The sequence below is a fragment of the Alternaria metachromatica genome, assembly GCF_023757995.1.
Source record: "Alternaria metachromatica strain BMP 0045 chromosome Unknown scaffold_18, whole genome shotgun sequence".
NCBI lineage: Eukaryota > Fungi > Ascomycota > Dothideomycetes > Pleosporales > Pleosporaceae > Alternaria > Alternaria metachromatica.
The window spans coordinates 512,266-537,289 of record NW_026055509.1 but is presented as its reverse complement, the minus strand read 5'-3'; the positions used below and the strand labels follow the sequence as shown (position 1 = coordinate 537,289).

The 25,024-nt window shown below is 52.4% G+C and overlaps 9 protein-coding genes across 9 annotated transcripts; 4 read left to right on the top strand and 5 right to left on the bottom strand.

Annotated features, from left to right (window-relative positions):
* Nucleotides 1–974: 974 nt before the first annotated feature.
* J4E83_007419 (uncharacterized protein) lies at nt 975–3,834 on the top strand (the record flags this gene model as incomplete). The annotated part of the gene is made up of 2 exons (XM_049334323.1): nt 975–1,272; nt 1,364–3,834. The coding sequence occupies 2 exons, from the start codon at nt 975–977 to the stop codon at nt 3,832–3,834; spliced, it is 2,769 nt and encodes a 922-aa protein (XP_049186665.1).
* A 1,533-nt stretch (nt 3,835–5,367) lies between these two features.
* Nucleotides 5,368–8,087, bottom strand: J4E83_007418 (uncharacterized protein; the record flags this gene model as incomplete). The annotated part of the gene is made up of 3 exons (XM_049334322.1): nt 5,368–5,480; nt 5,543–7,627; nt 7,676–8,087. The coding sequence occupies 3 exons, from the start codon at nt 8,085–8,087 to the stop codon at nt 5,368–5,370; spliced, it is 2,610 nt and encodes an 869-aa protein (XP_049186664.1).
* A 1,628-nt stretch (nt 8,088–9,715) lies between these two features.
* J4E83_007417 (uncharacterized protein) lies at nt 9,716–11,161 on the bottom strand (the record flags this gene model as incomplete). The annotated part of the gene is made up of 1 exon (XM_049334321.1): nt 9,716–11,161. The coding sequence occupies one exon, from the start codon at nt 11,159–11,161 to the stop codon at nt 9,716–9,718; it is 1,446 nt and encodes a 481-aa protein (XP_049186663.1).
* Nucleotides 11,162–12,309: 1,148 nt separating this feature from the next.
* J4E83_007416 (uncharacterized protein) lies at nt 12,310–13,581 on the top strand (the record flags this gene model as incomplete). Its single annotated transcript, XM_049334320.1, has 5 exons — nt 12,310–12,402; nt 12,458–12,516; nt 12,564–12,615; nt 12,688–12,957; nt 13,006–13,581. 5 exons carry the CDS (start codon nt 12,310–12,312, stop codon nt 13,579–13,581), a joined length of 1,050 nt encoding a protein of 349 aa, XP_049186662.1.
* A 1,715-nt stretch (nt 13,582–15,296) lies between these two features.
* On the top strand, nt 15,297–16,860 carry J4E83_007415 (uncharacterized protein; the record flags this gene model as incomplete). Its single annotated transcript, XM_049334319.1, has 5 exons — nt 15,297–15,459; nt 15,507–15,569; nt 15,621–16,056; nt 16,106–16,802; nt 16,849–16,860. The coding sequence occupies 5 exons, from the start codon at nt 15,297–15,299 to the stop codon at nt 16,858–16,860; spliced, it is 1,371 nt and encodes a 456-aa protein (XP_049186661.1).
* A 1,399-nt stretch (nt 16,861–18,259) lies between these two features.
* On the bottom strand, nt 18,260–19,350 carry J4E83_007414 (uncharacterized protein; the record flags this gene model as incomplete). The annotated part of the gene is made up of 3 exons (XM_049334318.1): nt 18,260–18,315; nt 18,371–19,202; nt 19,303–19,350. The coding sequence occupies 3 exons, from the start codon at nt 19,348–19,350 to the stop codon at nt 18,260–18,262; spliced, it is 936 nt and encodes a 311-aa protein (XP_049186660.1).
* Nucleotides 19,351–21,604: 2,254 nt separating this feature from the next.
* On the bottom strand, nt 21,605–22,447 carry J4E83_007413 (uncharacterized protein; the record flags this gene model as incomplete). The annotated part of the gene is made up of 2 exons (XM_049334317.1): nt 21,605–22,292; nt 22,341–22,447. The coding sequence occupies 2 exons, from the start codon at nt 22,445–22,447 to the stop codon at nt 21,605–21,607; spliced, it is 795 nt and encodes a 264-aa protein (XP_049186659.1).
* A 323-nt stretch (nt 22,448–22,770) lies between these two features.
* Nucleotides 22,771–23,614, bottom strand: J4E83_007412 (uncharacterized protein; the record flags this gene model as incomplete). Its single annotated transcript, XM_049334316.1, is given in 3 exon segments — nt 22,771–22,806; nt 22,818–23,501; nt 23,552–23,614. The coding sequence occupies 3 exon segments, from the start codon at nt 23,612–23,614 to the stop codon at nt 22,771–22,773; spliced, it is 783 nt and encodes a 260-aa protein (XP_049186658.1).
* Nucleotides 23,615–23,836: 222 nt separating this feature from the next.
* Nucleotides 23,837–24,717, top strand: J4E83_007411 (uncharacterized protein; the record flags this gene model as incomplete). Its single annotated transcript, XM_049334315.1, has 3 exons — nt 23,837–23,866; nt 23,915–24,062; nt 24,113–24,717. The coding sequence occupies 3 exons, from the start codon at nt 23,837–23,839 to the stop codon at nt 24,715–24,717; spliced, it is 783 nt and encodes a 260-aa protein (XP_049186657.1).
* Between the last annotated feature and the right edge of the window lie 307 nt (nt 24,718–25,024).

The window sequence follows — 25,024 nt, the reverse complement described above, 5'->3', positions numbered from 1 at the left end:
GGGTTATCGCAGGTGGAGCTAGATAGCCCGGAAAGACATGACCGATGGACCCCAAATGGCAATTACGAATATGTGGCTGGTAGGCGAATGCTCTTTTGCTTTTCCCGTTACGTTCGGCGCCTTGTTCATGCAACGCCGAACGTACCCATGCACGGCTCGTTCTTTGGGCTGAACACTGGCGGCTGATACGAGATGACTTTGCATCTAGCATCCGCGTGGTTTGGGCAGATTCTGTTTCGTGCACTATCTGGGCTGTCGAGACGTTCACACGCATACCAATTTTGGAGTCAGTTGGGGGAGATACCGCTCCTCGCATAGCCAACGCTTAGATCATACATGCATGCAAGCAGCACGAGGCAGCTATCCAAATATGGACTAGATACCCGAGAAAGATCAACCCGCACGATGCTCGGCTAGCAGTAGTGTGGCATGCAGCTGTGCCAGCAGGCACAATCTGCACGCTGCAGTCACAATGATCAGCTAAAAGGAAGCTGCCGGCAATCAAAATGATATTCATCGGTGCTATGTCTTGCTAAACTGTGTAGCGTACAACAGTTTCCCGGAGATAGGTTTCGGCCCACAGCACCGACCGTATGTTTTCCCCCTATGCACGCACACTTTCACGTGGAATGGCAGGTGTCATCTAGGATATCCCTAGAACAACCTGGGGCGCTGCCATACAGCTCTTGGCACTAAGCCCGGCGAAGGCGAGAACCTAAACCTTATTCCGGGCCTTTCGAGCGCCCATTACAACCTTAGAGCTATGACGCGACGCGATTCGCCTGGTCGCGCCTCCTTGACTCGATGCTCATGCGGGCTAGAGCAGACGGACGGCCTGGCTTACCACGGTATTTGGAGCGGGCCACAGATAGTCTCTAGTCAGGGCTCTCGAGTGCACTGTAAAGAAGCCTCGTTGACCCGCTCGTTGGTCTCTTTGATTCCCCCAGCATTCGTTCATTTTTACCATCTTTGTCATGGCTCCAGCAAAAGAGACATCGGTTGATCTGTGCAAGCGGGTCAACGCACAGGGAAACACCATCGCAATCCGCATGCTCGAATACCTGAGCACAGCAAAGACACCTATTCATGGCTTTGAGCCACTTGCCAGAGAGTTCATCGAACTTTGTCAGGTGTTATGGTCCATTGAGGCCGGAGTCACGGAAGCTTCAAAAACACGAAGTGGATTTCCCGTCGAGGTATCTCAAGAACTTGACAGAAGGGTCCGCCAAGTCAACGAAGAGTTCTCTGTTTTGGCCCAAATGGTCAACAAGTGTACGTTTCCCCAAATCTTGGATTGTCTGCTTCTATTACCCTCGCTTGCATGGTTGTTGCGGACCGTTGCTAACAGCATTACTTGCTACAGTTGTCGACAAGGAGAACCACAAAGGCGGCTTTGGCATGAAGTTCCGAATGATGTTCGCCGACACAGATGTCGAGAAAATGCGCCACACACTGTCACGAAGTCGTGACTCCCTCAAAGTCAGCTCTGCTATGTTCAGGTGGACACTAGGCGACGCGCGAGCCGATGCTTCCATGGGCATTGGATATGCCGGACTGATTGCCGCGCTGGAGCGACTGAACCCAAGCAAAGCTTCCAGCCTTCCACCTCTACACCCAGCGCCGACATCCGATCTTCCACCGACACCACCTACAAAAGCTCCGAGCAATCATGGAGACCACCCCCTCTTACCACCTTCACATCCTTCACACCGTATGGACAGACCGTCACTGAACGAACTTCGCCATGAGGAAGGACACTCGTATGACAGTCACAGTTCAAATTTCAGGCACGAGGACACTGGCCTCTCGCCAGGAATCGTTGATCTTCACAAGAACTGGCGCGCACCAGCCAGCGCTCGTTCCAGTGAATCAACCAGGGACACAATGTACCATCAGAATGTTCGGTATCACGAGGATCCGGTGTACGAGGATGTCGCATCTCACTCCTCTACCCGGTCGCCCACCATGGAGGAGAAATTGCACAGTCTCAATGTCAGCGAGCGCTACATGGACGATCATCACTCTTCATCCAAGGTGGATTCTGCCATCACATCGCCGCACTGGGCGCCACGCCAAAGTGGAGGCTCCAAGAATGTTGGTGGCAAGGCAGCACTCTTCAACGCTGTCGAACAGAGGAGGCACCGGATGCTCGAGCAGCTCCTTGACGGCGGTGCTAAAGCAGAACCTCACATGGAGTCAGCAATGCTTCGCGTCGCTGCCCAAAATCAAGACGTGGAGAGTATCACGCTGCTTCTACGATATGGTGCGGATGCGAACGGTTTCGACCGCGAAGGTGTCACACCCTTGTTCGCCGCCACTCGTGCCCAATGTCTCGAATGCGCGAAGACACTACTAAAGCATGGCGCTGATCCTAACCTGTCCGCCGGCCCCGATTCCGAATCACCTCTAGCGCTGGCTGCGTCTCAGAACTCTATTGATCTCGTTCAATTGTACCTCGCCAATGGCGGCGATGCTGGCTTCATCATGGAAAATGGTTCTACGGCACTCGTATCAGCCATGAACAAGACCACTTCGCCCAAGTGTGTTGAAATGCTCCTGAGCGCGGATGGCGATGCCAACGCAAAGAATGGAGAAGGTACAACGGCCCTCTTCCAGGCTATCCAGGCGAACCGTGTAGATCTCATGACTGTGCTGCTCGACCACGGAGCGAATCCCAACCTTCCGGGCCCTAAGCACCCGCTCTGGCCATCCACCTACAAGCCAAAAGCTCTTCAGCTGCTGCTTTCTCGCGGTGCTGACACCAAGAAGACACCAGGTGTCATGGAATTGGCTTCTAGTCTTAAGAAGCTGGATTCCATCAAGATCCTCATGGAAGCTGGTGTATCACCCAACCTGCGGAAAGACGGAGTCTACACACCACTCTGCTCAGCTATTCGTGACAACAGCCCGGAGATCGTCACTTATCTGCTAGAGCATGGCGCAGACCCCAACTTCAACGCTGCGGAGTACCCGGCCTTCAAGTGTATCACACACAAGCGCACGCATTTCCTCCCGCAACTGGTTGCCGCTGGCGCAGACCTTAACAAGCCCAAGGGTATTATCGAAACGGCTGTCAAGTTTAACGACAAGGACGCGATGATTTACCTGCTCGATCAGGGTGTCAACCCCAACGACCGCACACCGGACGGATGCACACCGCTTACCACCGCCATCAACGACGATCACGGCGAGCTTGTCGATATCCTTCTCTCTCGCGGCGCAGACCCAGCCATCCGTGGCAAGGATTGGCCTCTATGCATGGCTGTCAAGCGCCCCACCATTCTCAAGAAACTCCTTGCCGCAACCCCCAACCCACGTGCCTTCCGTGGTGTCGTCGAGATGGCTGTTGTAGCCAATCAACTCGAAAGCATCAAGCTTCTCCTCGCAGCAGGCGTCAGCGTCGAAGACAAGAACTGCGGTGTCTTCTCTCCACTCACAACGGCCATTCGCGAAGAACGCAAGGTCATTGTTCGCTACCTTCTCGACGTCGCGAATGCCGACCCCAACGCCCCTGGCGAGCACTTGCCCATTGTCAAAGCCCTCCGCCGCTACTCAGGCGACACAGAGATCATTCAGATGTTGCTCACACGCGGCGCGGACATCAACAAGATGCACCGCGGCTGGAATGCTATTCTGCAAGCCGTCGAGAACGGCGATGCTGAGATCCTCAAGCTTCTGATCGACATGGGTGGCACCGTCGACCTTCAACTACTCGACGAATCCGGCCGCGCCGTTATCGACATTGTCACTGAGAGGGGCTGGGAAGAGGGCCTTGCGCTCCTCTTCCCGAATGCGTCCAGCAGTCCGAAGGCCAACGTCTCAAAGGCCAGGTAGTAGGTAATCCACCACTGCTTTCTCCCTCTTGTTACTTTGCGGCAGGAAGAGAGCTGACTAGCCGCAATAGTAACAAGAAGAGTTTCTCAATCTCTGACTGGCGCTGGATGAGCATCGAGCTTGAGAAAGGAGATCTGAAGAGTAGTGATGACGACGACGACGTTCCGGACGACTGCAGTCAAGCTTCTAGTGAGCTGTTACATGCATAACGGAAGGGTTCGTATTACCACTTGCCTTTTCTTTCTCGTCATGGAAGTAATGCTGGTTGGGAGGCTTGGGCATGGTTGCATTGGCGTTCTCGGTATACCACCTGTCATATAGCATCCTTTTCTTTGGTTTTACACGACACGGAGCGCATTTGACTACTCAATCGGTAGTAATCTTCTTGTTTACTGGAGCTGCGTTTTGTGTATCATTCGTCTCAATACATTTATACATACTTTACATCCACATGATCATTTTTCCTTCTTGATACTCACATCGACCTTTCCAACTATTGCGTTCACCCACTCAATACCCCTCTTCTACACACCATATCATAATCACAATCACGCTTCGGTCCGAATACCTCCTCACTCAGGCAGCCCTAGTCTGAACTTATTGCCCTGCATTGAACAAAATCCTTTAGTCCGCCACACTCGCCTTGCTCACACCCTCATCTCTGTACCCACATTCCAGGCCCTCGGTACACACGAAACCTTATCATTAGTCCCAAACGCGGGAGTTGAGGCTTGATAGACTAAAAGCTTTTGAGCTCGTGACTACACACAAGTACCAGAATGCGTTATCTTAGTATAGGCCTAGAAACGTAGGCAGAACTCAATCGGCGATCGCATTTGCGCCACATCCGTCGCGGGTCGTCGTCCAAAGTACTAAGATGCTTAGTGGGGAAATCAGCTGCGGATGATGCGCAAACCTTAATTGACTCTCACCCGGTCGGGAGTCGGCACAGGGACATATGGGTTAACCTTGTCCGTGATCACGAAATGGGGTATGCTCAACGAGGGTGTTCCCTCTAGACTTTGCCTCGCCTTGCCTCGCCTTGCCGTGTGGTGCTTACGGAAAACTCACATCCATGCCCCTCACATCATGCACGCTGATCGTCAACAAGATTGATACAAGCGAGGAATCCCATTAGACTAAATAACGCATCGTTCTACTTTAGAGGGATGAAGCCATCGCATCTCCAAACAAGAATGGAATAAGACATCCGTGACGAAACCAAAGGGTATAAAAATAAGTGGCTAATGTTTCGCAAAGCCAAGAATGTGAATGAAGATCATGAAGTCGTAGATCGAGATTGTTACTGAACAACTGACCCTTCAACGTATTTTTTGTTGCGTGAAATAGCTGGCCAGCGTGGCCTAAATGCAAAGACTCTAACGCTGGAATAGAGAATGAGGGAAACGATCGTTATACATTATGTCGTGAATAGAGCGTCGGAGCGACAGGCTCATGCGAATGCTGCAGACGAGGGCGTTGCTCGGTGGCGGACTTATGATGGTGTTTCAAGCTTTGATCAGCCAAAGCACTCTACACGCTAGGAAGCCAGAAGGAAAGCAAGAACTGTCCCACAAGACGTGACGTATATTTCGTCTGGTTGTCGGCTGAGATGCTGACCTGCTGCCGTTGTTGCAGGAAATCGACTGGATTGTCATTAGCAAGGCCTCTCTCGCAACATCCAAGTAATGCGATGGTATCGACTTACTGTTCTCCTTGACCAACTGCGCAACTTGTCTCACGAAGTTAACACTGCTCGCATCTCCGAAGCCCACCTCCTTTTCCCAGTCGTGATCTGCGTCGCGCATTGGGTTATGCTTGCGGTTGTACTTCCATCGGAATATCTGCTGCACGAAGTGCATCCGCTGATCAATCTCACGACACGCGATATCCGCCTGGCTCTGCGCGTCTCTCAGGTCTAAGCGCTCTGTAGTAGCCTTGGTAGACATGACTAGGTGAATGGTCTTTTGCTGGTCTTCAAGCGCCATGCACATACCTAGCACCGCGACAAAAGCGGCAAGCCATTTATCGCAGCCCTTGGAAGATTTGAAGATTTGCTGAAGCTTGTTCAGAACAGTAGTCTGAATTGAGCGTTGCAGACGAGAGAAGAAGTATTTGAGCTGTCGGTTGGTCATGCGCGGCGATGTGTAGTTCTCGACGTAAGAGTTGTGACCGCTGTACGAGTGCATGCGTGACAGTGTTGCGGCTTTCGTTTCCTCGGCGATGGTGAGTGTGTGTGACATGATGAACGTGACCACGATAAGGCGGAAGATTTCACGGAGTAGCTTTGCCTCGTCGTCCGACTTTGGCTTCACGCGCGTCATCAGCTTGAAGAGCTTCTGTTGGAAGTCATTGTCATCTTCCATCCAGCAAAGCTCGCCAAAGGCGTCGAGGTGATGGTCGACGATCTCGGTGATATACCTGTCGTACTTCTTCTCTTCGTTGTGGTTGATGTGCACCATGCCTAGTGCTGGGCTTTGCTTCTGGATAGCGACTCTCGTGTGTGTGACAGGATCTGTCTTGTACTGGATTTGCACTAGCAACGCGTCGCCACGAGGGATGAACTCGTACACCTTCACTGGCATCCGAGGCATGTTGTCTTGGCCGCATGTCATCATGACGGTTAATTCGACACTTCCCCATTGTTGGATGTACTGAGTCACAAAATGCGTGAGGTTTGCGTCCTCATGCATTTGCGTAACCAGAGAAGGAAGGAAGTATGGCGACAAATCGATGAGCTTCAGCCGATTACATCCAAGGCCGCAATCAGCATTCGGTCGCTGAGATCGCTTGAAGCAACGCTCGCAGATATCGCCCGGCCCACACTTGTCCCTCTGCAAAACACAATGCCAGCATGCCACAATCTTACGCATATCATGCGCTGCTTTGGCAACAGTCGGCTCGAGATGAGTGCCCAACGCTCTGCCACCAGACTTTGCTGCCAGTGCTTTCTGTGCTGCACTCTGCGATGACTCTGGCTCAGGAGATGCATCGAAACTCAGTTCAGGTACAGCGCTGACTGTGGAAAAGTCCATCTTGATAGAAGGTTGGTGTGGTTGCTGTAGCTGCGGCAGTTGTTGCAGATGGGTGTATTGCTGTGTCTGATACTGGTCGAAGATCATCTCAGAGTCTGAATGTTGATAAGATGAGTATACGCCATCGGAGCTCCCCGGACTGGGTGCGGAAGGGCTAACTTCTGGCTGATACGGAGACCTTGGGTGGTAGCCCGTCGATGAGGCCGTCGATGGTGGGGCGGGAAATTGGTTGCTGGTGATGTAAGTATCCGTGAAGAGACTAGATGATGCGTTGTAGTTGACAAAGTTTTGCTGATCGGGTGGTGGTGATGCGCGCGTGAACTGCATCTCTATGGACTGATGAGTCGGAAGTTGTGTTCTTGGCACATGGTCGAACGGACGATGAGGAAGATTTTGGCCTTGGGTGAAGTATAGTTCACCTTGGAATGATGTCGTGGGTTCGCTAGGTGAGATCAGGGAGGAAGGGTCTGTATATTGCGCTGCCCACGAGTCCACATCCACCAGATAGTCCGAGTAATTGATAGGATCGCTCGCAGGGTCGAAAACGACATGGCCGGATCGAGGGACCATTGAGGACCGCGAAGGTGCTTGTCCATTCCAAGGGTCATGGCGAGGTGGCTGGGTAGTGTAGTTCTGATTGTACATGTTGGTTTGAGGATGTGCCGGTGCTACGTGGTGCGATGGTTGGGTCTGCATAGTATACTGCTGTTGATACCGCTGCGTCTCAGCCATTGTAGCGTTAAACGCCGCCTGGACTGCTATGCGGGTGTCAGCGGATATGGCTGAGCTATGTCAAGATGACAAACCTTGATCGCTGAACAACATGCCAGAATCCACCCCGGGTATGGAGTGGTGTGAGCCGTGGGATGACATGGTATTGCCGTTATGGTGGTAGTTAGGCGTGTAATCGATCATGTCTCCCTCAAATGATGAGCCTTCTGGCGTCCTTACAGACGTGGGAGAGGTCGAAGAGCTGTCAATCTCCCATTGCATATACTCGGGTGGCTGGTCTTGGGGCAGTTCCGGTTGTTGCGGCAGACCGCGGCTCACAGGCGGTGGGGTCGCAAGCGGGCCAGGCGAGAGTCCAGTATGGTTGATCAGGGAATCTGTTGGTGTTTTCGAGCGCCGGCTGTCATATTGACCATAGACAAATGCATGCGGATCGATGAAAAGCGGCTGGTCCTGGTAGGTCTGGTAGTGCTGTGAGTATGTCGACATGATGCGCAAGTGGCGGCCGGGGCCAGACAGAAGTTAGGGTCTTCCTAGACCTTGCGCATCAGACGGCTATGAGAATCCTGTTGTGGGATGATGACCCAGCGCTCGAGCCACGGACTGGAGATGGTGAAGACGGGAAGACAACGGCTCGTACCCGGGCAGAACAGCGATGCGCAACAGGGAACGGCACGCGCGAAGGGTCTGACCAGAATGGGGGACGTCCAACACTACTCGAGGAGGACGCGCAAGAAGAATCTGTCTCAGAGCGGCTGATTGTCAGAAGTTCAGATGGCGATTAGTCTGGTGGCATTCCCGCCCATCTTACGCTGCCCCGCGAGGACCGGTGAAGGACAACCGGCAAATGCAAGCTATTGGCTTAGCTGCATGCATCCGCACAGCTTTTAGATCGCACCAAACCACAACCAACATTCGCGCTGCCTTCGCGCTGCGCTGCAAATCACCGATGGTTTGAGGTCGAGATTCTGTCGCCAAAGTGGCTGGTCGCGTCCCATTTTGCACGTTTTGGTCGCGATTTTTGCTCGTCGCGGGAGCCATGTCCTGAAACACATGGAGTCGTCCCCAGCCGCCTCGATGTGCCTCAGGCATGACTTATGCAATGCACAGCCTGCGCCTTGTTCGCTAAGCCATACCTCATCAAATGCAGCCTTGGGGGGACGAATGAAGGTCGCACTGAAGGGGACGGCTGGTTGAGCAACTGCAAATTACGATCTAGTGCGGCTCTGCGATGTTGACCGGTAGACGAGCTGCCAGCTCATGCTGCGGGCAGTGACATATGTGCGGGCGCGCAACCCAATCGTTTCCGTCCGGCAATAGGTCATACCGTTGTTTCCACCCGGTTGCGCGCATCCATGGGATGTGAGCGTTCTGTGTAAGAGGGCTTGTCGAATGCCAGCGCACAGTGGCGGACGGTAAGGTAAGCCGGATCATGTGGCGGCTGTCGCGCGTCATGTGTCGCTCGACGTCGTTGGCTTGCGTCTCTGGCAGAAGTGCGCTATGTGAAAGACGGAGGGGTGGCAGCAGTGTGAAGCCAGAGCTGGCACGAAGAACGTCTTTGATCATCGTTCAGGCTTGCTGCTTTGCGCGCGCTCGTAGACCTGGCAGGCGCCATCGTGTCCTGCCTCCAATCGACCTGGGCAGACACTATGCCCACTCCAGCCTAGGGCGCAGCACTGTGAGGAGCACGATTTTCGTACAGCCGGGTTTGGCCACGAGACAGCACCACCGCGCCTACTGTGGCGCAGTTTGATTCTTATCGTCGTTACGTTCAATCTGACCTTCCGACTAATTGTGCACCTTGCTCGGATCCCACAGTGAGTTCGAGCGACCGCGGTGTGCAACCGGCGCCACTTGCCGGGTGGCTGCTGCTTCACTTATTCTGTTCGAGACAATCAACAAGGCGCTTGAAAAGCGCTCAACCCAGGAAACCCTCGGTCGACGGTGCTACCACATTGCATTGTGTGACGTCATGAGAGTATGATGCTGGGTAACAGGGCAGTCGGTAAGCAGGAGAGACACTGGATATGAATTTTCGCGACAACGTGCAAATGTTCAAGCACACTCTAATCTTGTGGAAAGTCGTGACATACAGCACAGGCCGGGCCATGTCGCACCTAGTTGCCACGAGGCTGTGCGTATCGCAGCAACTCCTCATCCTTCAGCAACCGATCGTGGCATCCTTTCTCCAAACACACGCATACCTCGATACCTTCGTCAACAGCATTCGCCTTGACACCGGCCCTGCTCGGGTACACGAAAACATAGCCTTCGAATTGAGGATCGGGAAAGCGAATGGCTCTCGCGACACCGAAACCAAAATCATGTTTCTGGTACACATTCATGCCTTGCCAACTCGTACCTGCCAGGTCCATGCCTAGGAAGGAACTCATGTTGATGTTGATCCACCGCCTATCGTTGAGCCCCGCGATCCACTCGGGAAGCTCAGCGACGTATTGCGGAGTGATTGTCTTGATCGAGTTCCGCACTCTTTGCGCAATGCTGGGAAGGTTGTCTTCAGCAAGAAGTTCAAATATCTTGATCGGCTCGGTGCGGGGAAGCGCAACCGCATTGCCCATCATCGTTTCCGGCAGAGGCGGGTCCAACACCTTTCGTGTATTGAGTGCATGGACTAGGATGACCTCCTTGCCAAGATCAGGGTGGAGAAGCTCAAGCTTGGACCGTGTGATACTCTTCCAGAGGATGGACATGATTGCATCGTAAGTCGAGATCCAACTGTCTCCTGTCTTTGTCATGGCTCGAGACTTGAGTTCCTCCGTCTTACTCTTAGGAAAATGCCACATTCGAATAGCCAACTCGGGCATCTTGAAGTCGGCTGGCGGTGGAGGAGGCGGACCCCCGCCATCCTTAAGTACGGGGAACTTGTGGTCGAGTTCCTTCCACCGCGCAGCATCTGGCTTCTTTGCACTGAGACGCGATCGGTCCATCGTTTCCTTGGGGACTACCTGGAAGGAAGTTCCATTGGCCACCGCTGCAGAGTTCTGCGCCCAAGTGGTAAGGAAGCCGTCGCATCCCGGGCCGTCGGAACAGTTGTGATGGATAGCAACACCGAGGACGAGACCGCCTTTGATGAAATTTATCTGAAACGTAGAAATGAGGAGATCGTCTTCCTGATTGTCCCCAAGCGGCGAGAACAGTTGTTTCTCTGTCACCGCCTTGGGCAACAACCTGTGTCCCTTGAACGTCGCGGCTGGGAAATCGGTCCTATCCAGCTCTTCAAACGAAGGAAACGTTTCCTCCAGGTTCTGCACAAACAGACTGACTTCGCTGTCCTTTTTCTTCGTCACCCACAGCCGTCCATTGTCCGCGTCCATCTTCAAGCCGCCGGCGAGAATTGGGAACTGGCTCAATGTGACTTCGAGACCCTTGGCCATGCTATCCACGACCTTGGCCTTTTCAACATGTGGCGCGAGCTGGAACACCTCCACTATCTGCACATAGATCTTCGGCATGGTGTGGTCCATATCGGAGAGAGCGAAGTCCTCCTCTGCAGGAGCGCTCTCCCAACCTGCTGGGCGGATCCTAAGCTCTTTCGCGGACATGCTGCTTGCTGGGGTAAAACGTGGTTGAGGCCGAGAAGCTCCAGAAAAATGCAATGAATAAGAGACAGAAGGATTTCGCTTAAAACCACGACCCTTGAGGACGGAGAATTTCAGCAGCTGATCATGTCAAAGCCCCGACGTTGCGCGCCTTGCACTGTGGAGATGGCAAGGTTCATTTTAACCAGTGCGCCAATCATGAACTGTTTGTGAGGCGTTACTTCGGTCGGAAAACCTGCAGTTCTACATCCGATAAAGTGCCGTTCCTGACTCACTCTTGTACGGTCTCGCCAGGACAGTCTAATGTCTCGCAGGAAGCATGGTGAGTGCGTGCGGAATCTAGGCGCGGCAAGCGGCAACGGCGCGGCGCGAGCTTGAATGAAAGCATATCTCACCTCATGCAGACTTCCGTGGAGTCCAACCCCAGATTTTGACTAGGGCAATGCACAATACTTCCGAAGTATTCGCGTTCCACTACCCACATACCATTTGCGCATACATAAGGAGACAAGTATAAAGTCTACTTCTAGTTGATCAGGACACAACAGCGCATTACAGTCAAGCCTTAAGGGTAGCTCGCGGACTGCCTATAACGTAAGTCGCGATAGGGAGATAACATCAGTTTTGAAGAACACCGTGGTAATGCCACCGCTTATCACACTGCGTCACGCCGCACGTTCGTGCCCAAAGGGGTCTCCTCATCAGGACCGAATGTCGCTACCGCATGTTTGGACCGTTGGCAACCCACACCCGATACTCGTCCTAGTAACGAGTCGCGAACTTCAACGACATAGGGCCGACTTCATGACAAGGATCGGGAGCGCTTCTTCATGCCGACTCACGCACCGTTTCATTGGGCACATGCTGCAAAAATCAAATGGTTCCTGCGTCGCGTATAGCGACACATACCTTTCCCCGTTTTGTAAGGGGTTACTCTTTACTCACTCGCAGCACTTCGACTTATTGCGGCCGGACGAAACACTCGCGATCTTTTGGTATTTGTTGAGAAGAAGTGCATACCGTTTGGAGTTTTCACGTACTGTTCACTGCCCACTATGGAGTTCGTCCGAAGAGCCGGAGATAATGTGAATTTGGTGGTGTACGATAACATTCAGCCCATTGTTTGGATCACCACAGTTCCATTCTTCATAATGGGCTTGATATCATCTGCTATCCGGCTTTACACTCGAGCTTTTATACGAAAGCCTTTTGGTACAGACGACTGGTTCATGCTGGTTGGAACTGTGAGTGTTAAACCTACCCTGTTTCTGAGCCGCGCTGTGACTGACCCAGAGACAGATTTTGTTCATCGGGCAGCAGTATATCGCTTGGATGTGGACCATCTTAGGCGGTGGACTGTAAGTTTGACACTTTCTGGAGGGAAGTTTTCCAACTGTTTTTCTAGGCACGTTACCGACCCTCGTGTTAAGCCTGAAAACCTCAAGAAAATCAGCACTGTACGTTATGGCAGTCTTACGTGCAGTGCGCGCTTTCGTTCGCTTGGTCATACATATTAACACATAAGGCAGTATCTCTTCGCAGAAGAGTTCTACTATCTTCTTCTACAGTTCTTCATAAAGATGTCGTTCCTCTTCTTCTATCGCCGCACACTCGAGGTCACACCAGGTTTTAGGATCGCGGTTATAACCACTATGATCCTGGTCGGCTTGCAGACAGGCGGCACATGGATTTTCTACGGCCTGCAATGTATCCCCATCCAAGCCTTTTTCACCCCAGAACTTTATCCGAACGCTGTCTGCATTTCCTCTGGTCTATCATACTACTTGCCCTCCGTTGCTGTAAGTCGCTCGTCACCTGTCAGACTACTCTCCACTGACACTATGCAGAACGTCTTCATGGACGTAGTGATTTACCTCCTCCCGATCTACCCTCTGTGGAACGTACAAACTACGGTCCGCCGCCGAATCGGTCTGATGTGCGTCTTTACCCTTGGAGGCTGCACGATTATGATTTCGCTTCTTCGCTTCATCGTCCTGTGGCAACTCGCAAACACGAAAGATGTGTCGTACATCTTCGGCTCCGTCACGATCGTCACGTCTATCGAATTCGCGGTAGCGATCATCACCGCCAATATGCCTGGAATGTACGGCTTCTACCGCGCAAGGGTATCGAGAAAAGAGCAGAGTTCCACTGAGGGATACCACTTTGGCATTGCTACCCCTGGATCCAAGGGCCGTTCTTTAGGGAACGCTAGTCGTGTGACAAAAGGTAGCAAACTGAGCACTCATGGCGAGGAAGATGATGTAAGAACAGGGAGCCAGGACGAGCTGTACCCAATGAGCAATCTCGGCGAGAGCGAAGAGGAGCAGAATATACGCGTCACTACGAAGGTCATAGTCGAAGGGGAAGATCCCAAGAGATTGCCCAGGAGTAGTCTCAGAAGCCTCAGAAAGGGACATTGATGGTGGCGATTATGGTCCCTTCTCAACTACGTGTAGCGAGCTGAGAGGCAAGATGGTGGCAGTGATTATGGCTATGCATTATACCCAAACATGCGAAGATGTACACGCTTGTGGATTGGTAGCAAGCTTACTCTAGCATTGTTCAGCGTTGGCGCCTGGGGCGCTCTTTTTAAATTTAACACAGAGAACCAGCATACATAGCGAATGGCGTTTATTTGCTCGGAAAAGACTTGCCACAGAATGTCAGATACGACTTCTGACGCGGAGCCTTCGACGGAATCGATGTCCGAAGTTCGCGCTAGATCATCGGCGTCGAGAACTCCGCACTGTGTGTCAGCAGTCCTTCACATATCCGATACGAGTAATCCAGTGTCGCTCATCGCTCAATCTTTACCTGTACTCAATCAGCCTGTTCACGCAGAAATCAGCGAACACCTCCAGAGCGGATTCTAATGAATGCACCCGATGACTGCCCAGGTGAGCGTTCTGCAATTTGTGTGGCTGGTGACATTCTTTCACTCCGAATATTCCGTGTCATTAGCTGATTCCAGTAAGGATCATGTACATCACCAGTAGGCTCCCGCTTATCAGCAACCTCATCCAATGGCGAGAGAGACTATGGGGCGTTCAGCGATGTGATCTAGACCTACTTGGGATTAGCAAGCTGCGGGGCCGTTTCGCCGGAACATTGAAGAATTACTCCGACGAAGTTCTGCTTCTGTATGTAGGAGATACGTGAGTTTAGGTGCGGAACAGTTCTTTCGCACTAATCTTACACTATTCGGAGAATCATCTAGTATGCTGCGAAGGAACGGGAAGCCCAGGTTGGTGAATTCGACAGTCAGATACCCACGGGTGGCTAATCGTGACGCGCAGGTCGTGCGAACCATGTCGCATATCGAAAATCAAGTGCGACCATGCCACGCCCACATGCTCAAAGTGCCAGACTCGTGGGATGACAGAACAGTGCTTTTACCACCCTAACCCAATGACGAAGCCTGCTGGCACTCCTCGCAAGAAACCAGAGCCGCGTCGTCGCCGGTTGGATGCGCAGGCTACAAATCCGTCATCCAGTCAGGGAAGGTTGACGCCGTTGACCCTAAGTCCACCAACTTTGAGGAATGATGCGGGAATTGGGCCATGGCCTACTCCTCCAGAGTCTGCTACTAGAACAACACAAAGCGGACCCGACCCATCCCGGAACTTCTTCTTGGGCTCTACTAGTTATGCCGCTGTCTTCACAGAAGAGCAGCCCTTACCAGACACAGTACATGAACAGCCATCCGAAAGCCCGAGCACAGCCCCTTTCGTGTCAAATAGAGGCATGGCACACCGTCATTGCCAGTTCTCTCTAGGAGATACGATAGTCTCTACGCTCCAGCCATTTGCCTTCTATGAAAGGTCTCTTCATATGTATTTCGAATCGCACAAGGGTAAAATCTCTCAGGTACACACTGCGTATGAGATATAAACTGACTTAGTACATCGAAATTCTAGATCCAGCCCTCCCTGGTCCCCTTATTCTTTCCGCGTTGCCACAACTGCGCATAGACTTAGAACAACTCCAAGCTGCTGGTAATCACGCACACCTGCTCTACGCCGAGATGACAAGGAACTCCGCTCGCCCAATGAAAATACCTTCAGATATGCGTCCGTCAGAGTTTCACACTCTCTTCACAGGCAAAAATCTGAGATGGGAGATTTTGGGCTTGATCATGGCGATTGCCGGCTCTAGTGCACAGTTCACATCGCCTAACGACCCCCTCTTCACATTAGAAGATGGCAAGCAGATGAATAGAGAGGAGTTCATCGAGGACATAATGCATGCAACCAATACGTGTATCAACATCTGCCAAACACATGGCGCTGTCAATGAGCGTACGTATCATTCATACGCAGACTTACCGTACACGTTTTGATGGAAGCAGTCATGGTATGCCTCGTTTACATCAACCTGATGGTAGTCAGTAGCTTCTATGGGGACAACCGTACGTCACCCCTACATCCAGAAGACTAAATTACGATCGCTGACTCTCCAGATCATGCTACTTGGAGGCGTATGGGCGACAGCGTATCCGCACTTTACGCTGCGGGAATCCACTGCGAGGCTTGCAACGTAGACGGTAGCAACGCAGAACCGTTCTTCATGCGCGAATTCAGGAGACGACTCTACGCGGCGATATATTACGGCGACAAGACGCTAGCGGTGTTCTACGGAAGGCCTCCGATGATGGGCTGGAGATACAGTGACCGCAAGATGTTGTTGGACATTAGCGATCGCGCTATGGCCTCGGACGATACTGAAGTACTCAATGCTGCGCTCTCGAAGCTCGACAGCGACGGTTGGAATACCGAAGGTCATCTACACCCTACTACTTTCGGTAGGATGCGATGCCAACTTGCTGTGTTTAAAGAGAGGTTGTTAGAGCAAAGTCTTGCAGGCGAAAAGGATAGTGAAGTGGTACGGAATGTCGAGTACGTCTAGATTTCCCATCGCTTTTTGACCTTCGGCTAACAAGAGCAGAGCAATATCTGCCGAATGTGCCGAATGGTGGAACTCATTACCGACTCACCTTCGCTATGATACATATACCGAAGAAGCTGCTTGGGTAGACCGCGGTCCTGGTCTGGCCATGCGACTGGTCGCCTACTACCTGGATTACCTGCACGTACATTTCCAAACACAACGCCTCCTTCATCGGATAACGCAACAAGCTCTGCCGGCATTGTTGGAAGTGTCTCTGAAGCTACTGGTGTCCTCACTCGTGGCTTCCAAGCCGCAAAACCGCATATACGAAACTCGTCGCCATTTCCCCACTGTCATTTTATTCTACTGTTCCCCAGCTGCTGGTGTATTGGCACTAGAGCTGCGGAGATGTACAATTGAGGGCGTACCACTACCTAGCACAGTCTCCCGGGCCGACCTAATCCGTAACCTTTCCGTGTTGACTTCATGTTTGGAATGGAGCGTTCTTCCCGGCGACGGCAATCTCAAGCTTTGCAACGAGCTCAACAAAATGCTCGCGCTGGTACTAGATGAGGTCCTCAACTACGAACCTCCAACCAAAGGCACACCAGATGCCGGTGACGATACCGCAGCTAATCTGACCGGGATGGGGCAGGGATTCTTCGACATGCCCATGACCGAGGGGCTGGAACCTATACCGACAGAGTCCTCCGACTTTCTGAACTGGCTAGACAATGCAACGTGGAATAATGCGGTAAGCTGAAGAGTCACATGCAGAAAGAATTTGCTGACCAATCCAGGACTTGTTCTGAGTGTAATCAATTGTGTTGACAGGACTGCAAAGCCTCGGCCAACTAAAACAAACCGTCCAACGCCTCATACCCGAATCCCGGTATATTATGGAAATCCGACACGATTTACGCCTCAAACCGCTCTTCCAGAAACATTATTCCCAGAATCTAAGCATACAAACTATTCCACGCGTCATCCGAAACCCAAATCCGGCAATCTGACTCCTCTAAAGGCGGCCAATCATTCAGAGCCCGGAGAAGTACGCCGCTCTCGCAGCAGCTCTGTTCTCAGACTCATCCACTTTCTTTTGTGCTTCGTTGCTCGACTGCGACGTCGCTTCAGCAGCTGCTATATGTATTAGCTAGAGTTCCAGTTCATCAAAGGATGTATGAACATACGCTTTCGGTTCAGCAACTTTGCCAGAATACTTTTCGACATTGATTTCATTGAGATTAGAGAGTTCGCATCGGAAGATAAGTATGGCGGTGGTGCAGTGGTAGAATAGCGTGGCAGATCGCTTGGTGAGGTGGTGTTGGATTGAGAAGACATTGTGGTGGTACTTCGGTAGCAGTGACAAGTAGATGTCGTATTGATAGTGCTTGGAGATATCGAGAGGCTGGGACAGTTGATTTAATGTATGCGGCTGCTCTCGTTGACAAGTATGACTCTGCCATTGATGTTCCACATGTCTTCTTATATGCAGACTCGTCATATCACTACCGATCAGCTCGGAGACCCTATCAGGTTCGTCATTGCCCTTTCCAGCTGCTTCGGAATTCAACTTGACTCTTCCCCACTCAGCACAAGCCATTAACTGCATGCCTTACACATTTGGTGCAGCCCTCGGAGTACCTACTTGGCGGGCTTTGGTAAGCGAGTGCAAGCATCGTGGTGTCAGCGCTAGGCAACAGTGTTAGGCGTCCAATGCCGAATCGCGGCACTGAAGAACGTTGCATGCACAGATGTCAGGATACACGCGTCAGGTGTGTTTTACAAAGTCTGACTGGTTTTCTTGATCTGGATTGTCTTTTTTTGTTTGCATGTATCCTTATGGCTGCATGGTGACTGAGAATCTTCGGAATGAAAATAGTGCCGATGGTTTTGCCGGTAGGTTGGAGAGGGTTAGCTTGACGTGTTTGCTCCGATGGAAAGGGCGGAGTCTAGAAGCCCATGACATTCAAAGGGCACATGCGACCAAATGAGTCAGATCCAGGCATGTTAATGTTGACAATGTTCTTGGATGCGATAAATGCGATGGAGCTGTGGGAGGGCGTTTTCCCTATCACGCAGACTTTGATTCCACCTAGGCGGCTACAACGAATGTCATTTGTTGAATGCAACAGGTTTTGGCGCCTGTGTCAACTGCAAAGTATTTACACGAAGTTTCTACGGGCCTCCCTTGGACTGCATTCAAGCTAATCAGACACACTGCGAGTAGTAATCACCTCCGGCCTTGCAGGTAAGTCCTGAAGCACCTACACAGCGTTAGTAAAGCCTTATTTGCACGTTTTCTCAGCTCATCCGACTTACAAGTTTTGCATCCAGTGAAACCATTTCCGCCGCATTGGCCGTACCTTGCAACAGAGCAAGCGCCAGAACCACCTCCATTCGTTGGCACAGCGGCGGCAGAGGTGGCTACCGCTGACGTCCTCATCGTGGTTGCAGTAGCTGTAGCAACTGGCGCTCCACCAGTAGCAGTGACAGCTGATCCAGCACTACCAGCAACGGCTTCTGTACCACCCGCGATGACTGCCGGACCGGGAGCGACGTACGAAGCGAGGTTCTGGTAGATGTTGATTTGGATACCGGGGTCGGTAGCCTTGTATGCTCCAGGGAACGATACGCCAGCGGGTGAAGAAGATCCACTACCAGTGACAGTGATCTGGTAGCAGGTGATGTAGAATTGGGCGCCGTTGGCACTACCTGCAGCATGTAGCGCAATAGCCTCCGCTCTCAGTAGATAATCTCCAGGGGCCAGGTTGGTGGGAATCTTCACATCCATCTTTCCACAGTTCTTGTTCAGATCCTTAGTACCCCAGTAATCATCCGAACCGCCACCGCCACCGCTGTTCTTCGCCCATGTATCCTGGAAGACCTTGAAGAAGGGGGTCGAACCATCCGCTGTGGATGCGTCTGCAACCTTGGACATGTAGACCAGAACGGGGCCGTAGTGGGCTCCGCCGATGGCTTCGTTAGCGCATGAGCGGTCGCCGTTCTGCTGGTGCATCTCTACGGTGACGGTACCACCGGCAGGAACGCTGCATTTCGAGGCTGCTGGACCGCGGTTGGCGTTGCAGCGGATGTCGTTGCTTGCTACTGAGGTGACGGGGCTGTTGCCATTGGGTAATCTTGCGCACGTCGACTGGTGGATGGATGTCAGCGGTTGATACAAGACACTTGGGGGTACTTATCTGATCTACACCGTTTACCCAAAGCTGCTGAAAAGTGGCATGAGAGGCTACCTGTGTCGCGAAGGCAGCAACGCCGGTCAAGATGATTGCACTCTTCATGATAAATGCTCTGCCGATGATCGTTGGATGAAATGAACGCAAGTGTTGTGACTGTTCTGGGATGGTATCGAATTGAATACCTACCTATCGTCTCTTTATACTTGCCTCTGTATCCCCTAAGAAGTATACAACATGTTCGCTTACAGGTGGAGTGTAGCCCACGGTATCGATCTAGGCGACTACACCCCAAGAGGCAACATTCTAGAGTATGGCATCGTCGTGTGACTTGCGATTATATGAAAGCAAAGCTTGTCAGTGCCGTAACCCGGGTTCAGTTTTCCACGTGTAACGTCCTGCAGGTGGTGTGGAAATTAATCAGTGCGCCAAAGGCAGCCATTCAGTGTTGACTACACCGAAACTGGGCTCTAGATTCGTTTGACAGGTATGCTTTTGGGGGTGTCGTGCAGGCTTGCTTGCATATAATGCGTGTGCTACGAGCCACCGGATAAAGCTCCCGTCGGTTCGGTTGGGCGCAAGTCTTGTGAACGTATGGTAGCTTCTTCTTCGCATCTCTGCGGTTCGGGATCGAGAATCTCAACACTCGTAACGCGTATGTGCTGATTGGCAGTGGTAACCATGCTGTTCCTGTATATTGCAGCCCCAACACCTTCGGCAACTGAACGTTCGATTTTCACATTGAATTCGCGAGACCGTGATCTAGGGCGATCGGGCGAGACATCCAGGTCTTAGGGCGACGAGTTATCGAAAGCAATCTGTTTAGATGAAATTCGAGAAGCGACGCGTGCCGCGTTTGCGCATTTCCCAGATCCGGTTCTTCGGTTAGAAAGCTTGTTTTTCTCCTCTTCCCAATATGGCGTCGGAGGTGATAGAAGGCTTAAGTCCAGATGAAGTGACTGCCTGAGAAGTGCGTGCTCGGGTTGCAGTAGGTAGAGTGATGAGTCGGCACCTGGCTGGCTGCTGCCGATGTGGGGACCGCTAGCACGTTTGGGGCAGGGGCCCCGGGGGCGCGCACGACGCACACGAACCTCCGTCGTTCCTTCATCGCACATCCTTGGTCGACCATGGTGTATTTCTTTACACAGTCTTCGATACGGGTGCCGCAGTTCCTAGTCGTTATCGTCGATCGACCATCTTTCGACGTAGCAAAGTGGCCTCTATCACCTCTGTTGCCATCCCCGTGAGTACATTTTTCTTCATTCACGTACGTCGATGCCGTGCTCCATTCATGCCTCGATCTCTAATATGTGTTGGGTTGTGGTCTCTCTGATCTCTTTGTTGCTACATCATCCATCCCATGTATGCCCACGTGAGTATATCAGCAACCTTTGTCCCTCTTCTCAAGCCATCCTCTCGTCATGATCATAGCCTCGTCATCCTTCAGTCTTCACCATCTTTCTCTTCGTCAAACCTCTCGCTTCCCACAGGCCACACACGCACAGCCCGCCTTCACCCAGCAAAATAGCAAACGCCCACACTCACTTTCACCTCGCCTCCCCACCGGTCCAGCCATCTCCCTCCACCGCCTATTTTATACAGAGTATACCACGAACTCTCTCTCGCTATATAGTCCTAGATCTTCTACGTCCCTCCATCGACTCGGGATGGAAGACCTGATGATCGGCCGGAAACGTGCAGCATAGCAAAGGAGTGGGTAAGACCACCGCCAACGCTGGGTCGCTCCCAGCTATGTTGGAAGCCGCGGGTTCGAGTCGTGATAAAACCACTTCTACACTCCCCAAGGCGGCGTCCTGGCATGGCATCTTCGGAGCATGCCAGGATGCCGATTTGGGGAGTGTAGCGGAGTTTTCACCAGACACTTAATACCTTAAGGGTGTCTGTTCTTTTTTGCTCTTGCCTGTGTTTTTCTATGCCTTCTTTTACTTGTAATAGCGGAGAAAACATTTGTGCTAAGATAGGAACATAATGCCAATTAGGTGCTCTGTGTATTAATCTAAGGTAGGTAGGTTGTCTACGTATCCTGTTAGCTAAGCATATGTAGCAATCTACTTATCACTTCATAATATATACTAGAAGATAAGTCAATAACAGCGTTCTGTTATTGGATAAGTTATAGATATAGCACATAGTTATTAATTGCAGATAAACAAACAAACGAAATCAAGACAATAGAAGGAGAACAGTAGGTTGTCTTGAACATGTTCGGTCATTGGTCATGTAGATGAATTCTTAATCTTCAGTAGCATGATGGTATGCTACTTATACATCCGCTTGGTGTTTTGAAGTCATCAAATTCGTGAAGATACCGCACCCCAAGTCTATACATCACACCTTCTTAGTCCCTCTTGAGGGGTGTGAAGGTCTCGGCTATGCCCTCGTTTGTAATGATCATCATCTGAAGGCCATCACCAACCTCAATGTGCCTCTCCACGGCGCTCGTGAAGGCGTCCCGTACCAGGTCCTCGACGTGATCCCGCGGTAGCGGTTGTGCTTGCTTCGACTTGAGTTCGTGGCCTGTTCCGCTGCCTGGCTCGTACATGTTCTTGAAGTTGACCTGGTTGTCCAAGAAAGGCATAATGAGAGATGCCGCAGCGCCAGCCGCCCTGCACTGCTCCCTCTCGTAGCTGCCGACCGGGTCGTAGGAGTACAGCGCACCCTTGCCCTCCTCGTCCAAACCAGCCAGGATGGCGTGTACGTAGTAGGGGAAGAATCGCTTGTTGTAGAGAATGTGGCTGAGTCGTTGTGCGCAGGCGGAGACGGTCATGGGCTTTCCGTGCTGGTACTTGTACATCTTGACGATGGTGTCGAGACGCTCCTTCAGCGCATCACCGTCGGCGGCGAAACCGACCACTGATAGCACTATCCTGGCACCCTTGTTCTCCGGTCCCTCGCCGCCGATCTTGAAGAGCTTGGGTGCGTATCGTGTGTTGATGTTGTAGCCGGAAGTCGAGCGTGTGTCGCCTGCGAGGATGGCGAAGTCGGCGCCGGAGATGCCCAGTGTTGAGCCACCGTTGTCCGTGTAGCTGCATTGTGTTAGCGGTGCGCATGTTCAGCATGGCGAGCCAGCGTACGGGTAGAAGCCATGTTGCCGCTCGCCTGACGGAACAGTTGTGGGGGTCTGCTTGAACGAATAGCCTGGGCCGCCTTGCGGAGGTGCACCGGTGTAGAGGGCAGCCATCGTCGAATTTTGGAGAGGCGGATTCGGGCGGGTTTGCAGAGGTACAGTCGGTATCGGAAGGGGGGTGGGCTGTTGCGACGCTTCTGTTTGTTGGTGCTGGAGCTCTGGAGTTACGCAGCTCGAATGCCTGGAGCTTCCGCGCGCTAGTGTCTTGGCGCCCATGTAGTGAGAGCATGCATTTACCGTCCGTGGCGGGCATGCACAGCAAGCGTCTGGATCAAATGTCTTGGGATGTACTTCATTTTGGTTGTGCGAACGCCGCATTCACAGTATTACTACAAGTCTTCTCAGTCTGTGCTATCTTCTCCCCTCACCTTCTCTCTCTAGACCTTGATCGTCTCCTCTTCGGCGACCTTGACCTGCGCTCTACTTTGCTCTTTGTGCCCTGATCGTCCTTTCCTCTATGTTCCAATTCCTTGCGCTTTCCCGTAGCAGAGCTTGACGCCGTGCCCGTTCCACTCGACGCGCCAGTCTTGGACGCGGACGCGGACACAAACTCGAGAGCTTCTCTCGGTGCCTTGGATTTCTCTTGTTCTTTGGTCTTTGCGATGCGCTTCTGTGAAGCCCTCAATTCCTCGACATAGGCCCACTCCGGGAAGACTGCCGGTATCGCGACATCTTGTGGCAGTGTAGATGCATATGCGTCCTCTTCGCTGATTCCCGCAAAGCCCATCAGCTTCCGCATGTGTCCCGGATCGCGTAGCACGGACGAGCCTTCCAGGCGCTGGTTGAAATGCTGGCCCTTCTTCTTGAGCTCTAGAAATTGCGCAAACTTCTTCGTCGCTTTCTGTGGTGGTGATCCCGGCGGAGAAGGCGGTATATCGAAGTTCGGTACGGTAGGTAGAGTAAGGTTCTGAATCAGGGCACGTGTAGCTGTGTGTGGTGAGCCTGGCGCGGCTTCGTTCGCGTTGGCATCGTCCTCTGGAGGCGGCGAAACTGTCGGACCTTGCGCAGGGCCGCTCACCGGACCCGACGATGTAGGCGGCTGTTCGAGAGGCGCGGGAGCGGAGAGAGGCGCTGGGGTAGGCGCGACAGCTGCAGGAATGTTGGTCAACTCTATATTAGTAGCGATCCGAGCCCTCTCCACAGATTTGCGGGTCTCACCTCTGGCTTGGTCGCGGGCACGACGTCCTCGTCGTCACTGTCTGGGTAGTCGATTCCGAGCATTGTGAGTGCGCAATGCTGGTGGACGATGCTCTCGGATTGACCTCAATATGCGGAGCTTGGGCCAGCTCCATGTCTTGGCGGGCGAGCTGCGCAACCACCGACTGCCTGACGAGCGTCGTGACAACAACAACCTCACCTCTGAGCCCACTGCGACATAGCACTCTCTCCGAATCCCGAACAACACCGTCTCTGCAGTTCTGCATTTCAGTCGCCTCTTCCACCATGAACCACCTGCCGCAAGCTTGGGGTCGCGTATGTCTTCCGCCCGCCTCCAACAGCAACAGTACTAATGCATCGTAGCCCAGAGACGATGTATACGGCGCCTACGACCCTTCGCACTTCTCCGCTGCCGGCCCCAACCAGCACACCCAGAGCCCGATCGTCACGGGTACCTCAGTCCTTGCGGCCAAGTTCAAGGACGGCGTAGTCATCGCCGCCGACAACCTGGGTATGGCACACTACTATAGGCAGTGAGGGTCTGGCTGACCATACATGTAGCTTCATACGGCTCCCTCGCTCGCTTCACCGACGTCAAGCGCCTACGAAAGTTCAATGACGAGGTCGTCGTGGGTTTCGGCGGCGATGTTTCCGACATGCAGTACCTGGACCGCCTACTCAACTCGCTCGACATCCGCGAGAACTACTCCTCCTCCGAAAACTCGCTGAACGCCAAGAACCTCCACACCTACCTCGCCAAAGTCATGTACAATCGCCGCTCAAAGTTCGATCCATTGTGGAACCACCTGCTCATCGTGGGCATGGACGGAGACAAGAAGCCCTTCCTCGCAAGCGCAGACCTTCTCGGTACCACCTTTTCATCACCATCGCTGGCCACTGGCTTCGGTGCACATCTCGCTCAGCCAATCCTAAGGACAATATTGCCAGATGAGGCCGCCGTGGAGAACGTCACAAGGGAGCAGGCGGTAGAGAAGATCAAGGAGTGCATGAAGGTTCTCTTCTACAGGGATGCCAGGAGTATGGACAAGTACTCGATTGCCGTCATTACCAAGGACGGCGTCGATCTCGATGAGAACGTGAAGCTGGAGAACCAGAGCTGGGCATTTGCCGACAGGATCAGGGGTTACGGCACCCAGGTTGTGTAGAGGGGAATTGATGTGCAAGACCGAACATAACGATCAAAAGCGCCAGCTCACTGAGTAGCTGAGGCTTGAATGATAGACATGAATGAATGTACCAATACCGGTATGAGTTTGTCCCAGGTCTTCTGCTACTAGTATACTGCATGTCCGCGCACTATTACTAGATTCGGCCATCAAGACTCCATGCACATCGGCACTCAAGAGAGCCAACAAGGTTAGAGCTTCGTAAGCTAGAGCGGGGAAGCTCCGCCCAAGAACAACAAACCTGACGATCAGCACTATGAATTCTACGACTGGTTGTTCCTTATTT